General features: G+C 39.5%; 1 protein-coding gene and 1 pseudogene across 3 annotated transcripts; one reads left to right on the top strand and one right to left on the bottom strand.

Annotated features, from left to right (window-relative positions):
- The first annotated feature begins 79 nt into the window (after positions 1-79).
- Positions 80-8,462, top strand: LOC108559036 (E3 ubiquitin-protein ligase TRIM71-like). Of its 3 annotated transcripts, XM_017916164.1 has the most exons (4): positions 80-332; positions 5,470-5,536; positions 5,607-5,887; positions 5,950-8,462. In XM_017916164.1, exons 2-4 carry the CDS (start codon positions 5,482-5,484, stop codon positions 7,879-7,881), a joined length of 2,268 nt encoding a protein of 755 aa, XP_017771653.1. In that variant the 5' UTR covers positions 80-332; positions 5,470-5,481; the 3' UTR covers positions 7,882-8,462. The 3 variants fall into 3 exon arrangements, with proteins under 3 accessions (XP_017771653.1, XP_017771655.1, XP_017771654.1); XM_017916166.1 differs by lacking the exon at positions 5,470-5,536; XM_017916165.1 differs by lacking the exon at positions 80-332 and having other exon boundaries at positions 5,394-5,536.
- Positions 1,747-4,625, bottom strand: LOC108559035 (annotated as a pseudogene).
- Positions 8,463-10,034: the final 1,572 nt, after the last annotated feature.

The raw sequence follows: 10,034 nt of genomic DNA on the forward strand, positions 1-10,034 counted from the left end.
GGAGGGGGTGTTTCGGAAATCTGCTAAGAGGTGCGTGGTGGGGTGGCTTGAAGTCATCCCTTAGTTTTGGGGGCGCACATATAAGCTGGCTCACTTTCATTCGCATCTCAGTGGATTTTTTTGCATCCTAGAGAGAGCAACAAAAATTCAGTTCAGTTTTAGCGTGAAACGTGTCTTCCTCTTTTTCTTCTTCAGTAAGAGATTTGCATCGACACTATCAACTACGAATTTTGTGCATTGCTGAAGAAGAAAGAAAGAAAGAAAAAGAAAAGAGAGGAGAAAAAAGAGAAGCATTTCATATATCAACTGCGAAGAGTATCTTGTGGATTTCTGTAAGTAATATTGAATCATATATAAGTATTGCAATTCCATTACATTTTAATATATTTTAAAATGAATATATAGGTTATTATAAATTATTGAGACCTCTTGCGGCCTTCAGAAAGACAATTGTTTGCGTATTATATATATATATATATATAGAATGGAGTATTGAAGTTGAGTTAAAGTAATGTAGTTCATGGTAGGGGGAGGGTTTTCAAGGTTACTTTCCCAAAATAACGATCGGGGGAATAACGGAACGCGTGCGGTAGGGGCGGAGGGGTTTGTGCATGTTGCGGGCGACCCTCTCCAAAAATTCAGCCCCTGACCTAATACAACTGTCGGCAAGTTGCGGGACTTTTGCATCATCCGCACCACACGAACGTCCTTCTTCGTACCTCCCCCCACCACTGCCGCTACCCTTGACACCCTCCACACGCACACTTTTCCAAGAAAAAGGGTCGTCCTCCCTCCCCCGTATCGCGCGTCTTCACATTTCTCTCATCTCCCTTCTTTTTTTTCTACCATTGATTTTAGCCTACTTCGCCATAAATCTTTCCAAAACAAAAACCCCCCGTATCGCAGCCATCTCTTAACTTAATTTGACTTTTCATCTAAGCCATTTTGATTATTGCTATTATTAAATTCGATTTGGATAAAACAAAAAAAAATATTTAGTGATGAACCAACCACCAATGATGGTTTGAGTGGACCGCGCCGATCCGATTATTAGAACCAATAGAATTGTTAAGAACGAAAAGATCCGGGGATGACCGATCCCTTTTCTAGCATTTAGCAATGTAATTTGCAGCTGCAACTGTTGATTTTTATCGGGACGCATAGAGAGACGCGCAAAAACGTTTTCCTATCGAAATCGTCCAAATTTTTAAATCTTATTTCTTTCTTTTCGTGCACCAATAAGAATTGTTTAAACCTTCATAGCAGCCTATGATTCGTCGTTGTGACGCATATACGACCCATTTTAAACGTTTCAACACTTTTATTTGGATTAAAATTTATCAAATATTAAAAACAACACAAATCATTGAAAATTTTTGTATATAAAAAAAGCTTCCAGGTCAAATTCTAAACGTCAAATATTTGTGTTAATATTATTATTTATTATTAATATTAATAACTAAAGTTTACTAATTTCGTTTATTTATAAATACTAATAATATTAAGTGTTTACTGGATCGCGAACTATTTCTCATAATGTTTATGTTTTTAATCAAATAATTAATTATTTTTTGTATTTTACGCTCAAAAATCGTTAGTTGGAAATAACCTGTTATCGAATTTAGTCAAAAACCAACAAACCCTAGTTATGATTAAGTGTGAGAGGAGGATGTGGAAAAATAAACTAGATGTAGTCAAAATTTCGTTTTTCAAGATTATAATATATACAAAAAAAAACAATAGTTAAATACATATGCTTATTGTTGAAAATTACTTAAAAATAACGTTATTGTAAAGTGGAATCTACCAAATTTTACATTTGGTCTTTGGATTCATCGGCGAACCAACCGGGCAGTTGTAAACATTCGCAAACTCGTTGGAATTGCTGAGCGTACCGATGACTCTGAACCTCCCAGGCGAATGTACGGCAGTCCTCAACTTGTTCCTCGCCGCTTCCGGTCTCGTCGTCCCGCACCAGATCTGCGCAAAGTTCAGAAAGAACAACTGCATATTATCCAAATCCAAACCGGGCAATCGTTCGTTCTTGATGCTCTTCCTGTTGTTCTTCAGCCAATGATTGTAAGCGCGAAACGCCTGTTTTATACCGCCGTTATCGGCGATGTTCTCACCCTGCGTGTTTGTCCCGTCCATCTGCATGTTTGCTTCGGGCACGATGTACGCGTTGTACTGATCGATCAGACATTTGGTACGTTGATGGAATTCATCGATCGATTCCCGTTTCCACCAGATCTTCAAATTGCCATCCTTGTCGAAGAGTCGCCCCTTGTCGTCGAAGCCGTGAGTCATTTCATGCCCGATGACTACACCGATCCCACCGTAATTCAAGCATCTCGGAAAGTGGCGATGGTAGAACGGCGGCTGCAGTATCCCGGCCGGGAACATTATTTGATTCTTGTTGCGACTGTAGTAAGCGTTCACCACGGCTGGTGGTGAATTCCAGTAATTCTTATCCACCACGGTCGTCAGTTTCGAATGCTCCAAACGCGTCAAATGTTGCAGAATGCTCAAAGTGTTTTCAAAGTAAAAATCCGGATGAATCTGCACGTCGCTGTATCGCTTATTCAAAGCTCCTTCACTTAAAATGTAATTCGGGTATCCAATTTTCAAACGCATGTAATCTATCTTCAAGGCGGCCGCCTTCTTCGTATCAACGTCCAACCAATCCGTTTCCATCAGCAATTCTTTAAATGATTGCCGCAACTGCTTCGTCATCTTCAGCGTATCATTTTTGCTACGTTCATCGAAATACTTTTTAACAAACAGATTCCCCAAAGCCATGCCCAAATTCGAATTCACTTGCGATATGCAGCTCTGCCATCTCGCCGGAGATTGCTCCCGTCCGAACAAGATCTTGTAGAATCTCTGCTTAGCATCTTGGAATCTATCATCTAAATTATTCACTCTGTGCCTGATAAATCTCCACAACAAGTAATTAGCCGTAGTTCGCGGACTCGTTGTACTCAACAATCCCACCAATCTGTGCAGATAATTCAAACTGAACGTTACTATTGGATCTTCCGGATCGACGTCGCGATTCGTTATAATTCCAATGTATTTGAACCAATCGATTTGCGGTATTATCGAATGCAGTTGCCGCAATTTCAAGCGAACGTAAATATCCGATACGTTTTTCCTGTGCTCAGCGGAAACCGTTATGGAAGATAACTCTATTTCGAAATTGACGATATCTTCGGCGTCTTGATTCGCTACGGTCGGATCTGCGCCTAAAAGGACGGCAACAGTTTCTATGAAATGTTTGTAGGCGTCGACGAATTTCCTGTTGCCCTTCTCGATGAAGTAATCGCGCGACGGAAGTCCCAAAGTCGATTGATCGATTTGAATCACGTACTCTTCGGAATTCCTGATATCCGGGCCGACCCATTCCGAGATGATTATGTCATTGTTGTAGAGTCTGAGGTGGCCCAAAAGCCACTCGAAATCGAATCTGGTGTCGTTCCATGCTGCATCTAAGATCGGCCATCCGCCCAATTCCTTGATCAAATACAGCAACGGTTTGATGCCTCTTATCTTAATTAACTCCTCGTTCATGCACGATTTGAATAAAAATTTCGCTTTGGAGATGGCGTCTTCTGTTTGCGGATGCGAATGATTCAGGATCACTTGGTAGAACGGTTTCGGTACTTTCTTTTTTTCTGCGATTTTATAGAAATCGTACACGTGTCTTTTGTCGCGATTCTTCAAGTTATTCCAAAACTCTTTATCGATTACTAACGGATCATCTGGGACGTCCTCTTCCAGCAAATCTTTCAACACAGAATCTAGACTTTCGCGGAGCATTTCGAATGTGTCGAAGCTTGAACGGTCTGGCGGTATCGGATTGTATTTGTGCCAATTACCGCACGCGTACTGATAGAAATCCTCGCACGGGTTCATATCGAGATCCATCAATTTCTTCATGTTGTTCGCTTGCATTTCCCTGACTTGTTCGGGCGAATACTTTAGCTTCCAAAAGTTCTGATGCTCAATTTCCTCTTTCGTTAACGGATTTGAAGGTGCGTCGATGTCGAGGAGAACATCTCGCTCGTTACTTCGCGTTTCTGGAATCCTCCAAACAATTAATTTGCTCTCGGCGCCGTACATATCCTCTTCACTGCCATTAACTATTACCTCATCGTTGTTAACAAACCTTTTGATTCGTTCCGAAGCCGAAGTTGGCGACGTAGTTGTTGCTGTTATGTAAGAGGTTTTCGTTTCTTGTATAATATCGCGTTCCTCCGCTCCAAAACCCTCGCTGTCTCCGACATTGCGTCTCATCGTTAAATCTTCTTTCGTATCTGAGCTCGGTTTCGGCATCGTCGAAACCGCCGCCGCCGTGTACACGTGCGTGAAGAAAAGACATACCAGTATGACGGCCAAGAGGATGAACGGGACGAACGCGAGTCTCTTCAGCTTCGATTTCCATGCTTGCTCTTGTCCCACGCACCATTGCACCCTTCCGCTGTCGCGTTGCACCGCCAATCTGCACGAGTGCCATTTACTTCTGGATCCCATCAGATATTCTTCGACTGAAAGTTGAGCCTCGCACAACGAGAATTACGGGAACCTCTTTTATGGATTTGGCCTTCATCAATTTACTACCAACTGGGTCATTTTCATTTAACGTTTTCAATTCAACGCAGCAGCGCCGCCGGTTCCTCTCTCTTAATTTTTTCTTTCAATCGTTTTCGAATTGAATGCAAACAATATTAATAATTTAGGTTAACCCTTCAAAAATTAACGCAGTCAAAAAATTTGGAATAGTTTACGCACGCATTCAATGCAATCAAGTCATCTGCTAGTTGCGAAACATTAGAAACATTAGTTGTGTTGTGTGCGATCCTCCATCGACAGTCCCATCACGAGACAGCAGTGATGAGAACGTTGCCGAAATGTTGCATGTGGTGGGATGCTACTGCTGCTGCGTAGGGCAACATCGCTTTTATTATTCTGCCCTTTTTCGGTTCCTTTCATCACTTATTGCATCCCCTCGAAATAAAGGGATTTTCGTTTGGGATCGATGTCTGCTTGCCTGCTTGCTTTCCAGCCAGCTCATCGACACAGGCGCTGTTTGCACATTTCCCCATTAATGAACACCACATGTCCCTTCCCACTTGTCTCTCAACCAATTATTGATACTTCCTCTGGATCATTATTTTTCTCTGAAATTCTAGAATCTCGGCCGCTTTATGTTCAACACAAAACTAGAAAACCAAAGAAAGTGCCATAATAGCTCACAACTTTTTACCTGAGCACCCTAATGGAAAAGGTTTTTGCACGAGGACGGACCCCACCGGTCTTTAGAAACACAACCAGATGTGCATTATTTACCTGAAAACGGTTGAATTTCCTTTTATTTTAGTATTTCTTGTAGAATTTGCATTTTCTTTTCATATTTTGCACTGTAGTTAGAGTGAATTTAAGATGTAACGTTAAATATTCGAAATTTAGTTTGTTCATAGGATGTGGAATTTGGATGCATTTACAGAGTCGTTGCTTAGTAACATGGTGGACGAATGTAAGGAAAATCGAAACAACAATTAGAATGAAAATGGTTTGAACTTATTGTTTGATTGTTATTTTTTTAGTTGTTCCAGCGATAACAACGTATACAATGAATCCAACGAATAATGCTCAACAACAGCAACAGCAGCAGCAACGAAAAAGTCCATTGTATCCTACTGTTTCTTCGCCTCAATCGATGCAATTGCCATCATCACCGATTCACCCGCCGCCGATTCAATCACCAACTCAAGAAGAGGAAGCGGTAGCAAGTTGCATCTCGCCACTTGGATACAATGCGTGTCACCCATCCATGATGACTGGTCCTTCCAATGGAGTCTCGATTTACACATCAGAAATGCTTCAAGTACTTGCTCGCTTTGCTCGCATCTCTCTTTACTTTATTAATTGAGTAATTTTATTTTGAAGCGGCCCGAAGATGTTCTTAGATGTACGAACTGCAATGAGGAGGGAATGTTAGCGACGTCGAAATGTAACGATTGCAGAGAGGTGCTTTGCGATATGTGCGTGCTAGCCCATCAGAGAGTGAGGCTAACGAAAGACCATAGAATCCGAAGAATTTCGATCGCGGAAGCCGTCTTCAATGCGGCCGTTGCGCTGCCGGTCATCGGTCCGCACACCAATTCGGGATTGACTTCGATGAATGTTCTTGTTTCGCACAATTGCGAGATGAACATTGAATCGAACCGTTTGTACTGCGAGAATTGCGCGGCGACGGCGTGCATCGATTGCGTGCAGATCGATCACCGGGAACATAGTGTCGTCTACATGAACGAATTCAAGGAAAAGAACAGGGCGATGGCCATCAGTTTGACGATGGAAATGAGGGCTGCTTCGGGCATGCTCCTAGATACAATCAACGCCATCCAACGGACGAGCGACAATTTCGAATTGAAGATGCATCAGGTGACCCTTGACATTCGTTGCATGATGAAACGTTTCAGGAACGCCCTAGAGGATAGGGAAAGGGATTTGGTGATGAAGATCGAAAACCATAAGAGATCCAAGTATCTCTTCTACAAGAACCAAGCGCAAGTCATCAAGACCGCTATGAACAATATTGCTGTTACGTCGAACATACTGAACGACGCGATGAACAATGGGATGGTCAGGGAACTGGCAATTATCAACGAGAAAGCTATGATGGAGGTGACGTCGTTGAAGGGGTTGAGGCCAGAGCTGATGACTTTGGATGAGGCCAATCTGTATTTTATTCCACCCGAACATCACTTGTTGGGCGCCATCGCCAATATGGGTACTTTCAGTTACAATCCCTATACTCCACCACACAACAACAATTACCCTTACAGTTACCCTGTCTACTATCCCAACAACAAATCGAACTACAACAATAACAACAATCGGCAGAACAGCAAATTCACAGATTTCTCTCCTTACAACTTTATTCCCGATGAGACTTACTTGCCGGGAATGCCCAAGGGCATGCCCATATTTGGATGCGAGTTCCCCGTTATTGTTCGAAGCATCAGAGGACATTTCCCGATTGACACGTTCGGTTTGGAAGGTGTGAGCGATGGTTACATGTGCAGACCGTGGGGAGTTGCCTGCGACAAGAGAGGAAACTTCGTGGTTGCCGATAGGAGCAACAACAGAATCCAGATATTCTCACCCACGGGTAAATTCCTTAGCAAGTTCGGCAGCTACGGAAATGCGCCCGGGCAGTTCGACAGGCCGGCAGGAGTCGCCGTCGATGCGTCCGAACGCATCATTGTCGCCGACAAGGACAATCATCGCGTCCAAGTGTTCAAAATGGACGGCACTCTGGTGCAGATCATAGGTGAGAAGGGCTGCAGAAACGGACAATTCAATTATCCGTGGGACGTGGCCGTGAACTCTGCCGGTCAGATCGTTGTCACCGATACGAGGAACCATCGTATTCAACTGTTCGACAGCAAAGGCACCTACCTGAAAAAGTTCGGATTCGAAGGTGTCTCCTCGATGTGGAAGCATTTCGATTCGCCGCGCGGCATCTGCTTCACACCGAAAGGCAGAGTTGTCGTCACAGACTTCAATAATCATCGTATGGTTATCGTCGATCGGGACTTTGTTCATGCCCAATTCTTGGCTGAAGAGGGTTCCGGGCAAGGGCAGTTATTGAGGCCGCAGGGTGTTGTGTGCGATGACGAAGGAAAGATCATCATCGCTGATTCACGTAACAATCGCATCCAAGTGTTCGATGAGATAGGCAATTTCTTGTGGATGATCGGGCATACTGGTACAAATATAGGCGATCTAGACAGACCCAGTGGGATCACTCTTACACCGCAAGGTAAAATCGCGATCGTCGACTTCGGCAACAACAGAGTACAAATAATTTAGAAGTACTAAATCGGAAACGGGAAACAAAACCCAACAACTAAAGCCAGGCTAATGGCTAATTGACTATGACAAAAAAAAATTGTCCTTTTTGAGAACCAAACAATTTTAATTTTGCATTTTTTTGGTTATTTTTACGAACGGGCATTTCAATGTAACAAAATTTGACCATTGCCTGGCCTTTTCCTGTAGTATTTAACATTATATATATAAAAAAAAAGAATTTTCGATGTATTAGAGTATTTTTCTTGTACTCTTGTACGAAACTCGTTGATGAACAAAAGAAACAAAAAGTTAACTCGCACGAAAAAGTTTGATAGAGTTATATAATCATTTCTAATCAACGCAAATCTCCTATTTTTAAGTTTTTTATTTACCATTTTTTTTTCTATAACCAATCAATGTAGACACACTATAACCAAATTTTTGTCACATATTGGTTTAGTTTTTAATATTGATTAATTGATGAAAAACTCTCAGGGTATTTTCCCAATCTCAGGTAATTTATATTTTTATAAACGAGAGTACCTTGGTCTGAAACGACAAAAATAGGAATCTTTTTTCCTCTCAATTAATGCTATATATATATAAATATATATATATATACCTATTTATGTATATATATATACCTATACATATATATAGAAATATATATAATTTTAGATATGTTTATTGCTATAAATAAATTATAGTGTTTTTAAGAAGACTGATGATTATTAAGCATACATTTTTAAGACATTTGTATTTCATCAATCTCTGCATAAGTTTAGTATGCGTAACGCGCACAATAGTATCAACATCAACAATTTGTATTTCGTACACTTGATTGAATTTGTTTTGTTTTGTGTGTGCGGTTGGAAAGGAATTCCTATCAATGCTAGATGAGTACGAGGGAGTTTATGAAACGTAAAAAGGAAGGAAAAATGTTGATGAAATTTCAACCAAAATATCTTTTTTTTTTTAAGAAAATTTTGAAAAAAAACTTTTAGTGATACTGTGAATGATATAGCTACCCTTTCCGGAAACAAATATGTTTCCGGTTTTTTCTTGATAGAAGGGATTTTCACGTTCTTTAATTTTTTTATTACTTTGTGATACTGTGAGTCACAAATTGACATCAAACTTTTTTTTGTGTTATTTTTCTTGAGTAATTTTAAATTATTCGCAAGGTAACACTTAAATATATTATATATATATATGTGTGCAAGATATAATGATACTTGTCTTGTGCTTTTTTTTTAATTAACTTCATTTTTAATAATTGTGATCGCATATTTGGATGTAAAGAAACGAAGAGACTGTCGAGATCTATAAGACTGTATTTTTTTTCATAATATTTCTAATAATTTTTGTTTATCGTTTAATTTTTCTGATTGTCTTTACTACTTTGTGCCGCGTTTGATAGAAGTAAGTTAGTTCGTCTTTTGAATATTTAGGATTTCTCTTGTTCTGTTCTTTTTTTTACCCTTTTTATATTCTTATTATTATTACGCAATTATGTAGTATTTTATATATGCAACTATATTTGTATGCGACTTTATAATCCTTAAAAAAAAATATGGTGCAATTTTTATTTTACAATAAATAAATAGTTCCTAAAAAAAAGATTTTGTTTATTCACTTACTATCACTCACTATCCCAATAAATTAGAATTGTTTCAGTATTTTATCTTCAATTCTTGATGTATAACGCGTTGGCTATGATTAAATTTATAAAAACCATAGCCAACTCATTATAAGTCTCCATGTAAAAGATAAATGAATTTAGAAATAAATTAAAAGCGATTTGAGCATTAAAACCAATTGAATGAGAGCACCGATTAACGTACGTGCACAAAGCATGGGTGTGTGTAACGAATAGACCAGAAAATTATAATATATTATTATCAACATCCAATATTGTTACCTAGATACTTTTTTTATATTCATTGTTATAACAATAATAATAATGACTAACACACTTTACTTGTAACGCACGAAATGACTAAACCTTAGGTGATAATGAAATTTGCGGTGATAATTAATTCCTATTTATTTTTAATTTAAAAATCAATTCAAGAACTTTGAGCATTTAACGATTATATTTTTTCAGCTTCTTTCAGTTTGTTTCTTCTAAGTTTTATTAGTCATTTATAATTCGAGGAAATTTTGTTGAC

The sequence above is a fragment of the Nicrophorus vespilloides genome, unplaced genomic scaffold (genome assembly GCF_001412225.1).
Source record: "Nicrophorus vespilloides isolate i.1.1-1 unplaced genomic scaffold, Nicve_v1.0, whole genome shotgun sequence".
Taxonomy (NCBI): domain Eukaryota; kingdom Metazoa; phylum Arthropoda; class Insecta; order Coleoptera; family Silphidae; genus Nicrophorus; species Nicrophorus vespilloides.

Bases quoted from the DNA above. Each gene is read 5' to 3' on its own strand.
- LOC108559036 (XM_017916164.1), top strand. From the start codon at position 5,482: ATGTGGAATTTGGATGCATTTACAGAGTCGTTGCTTAGTAACATGGTG. The intron at 5,537-5,606 runs GTAAGGAAAATC...TTATTTTTTTAG, and splicing joins TAGTAACATGGTGGACGAAT to TTGTTCCAGCGATAACAACG. The intron at 5,888-5,949 runs GTACTTGCTCGC...TTTATTTTGAAG, and splicing joins ACACATCAGAAATGCTTCAA to CGGCCCGAAGATGTTCTTAG.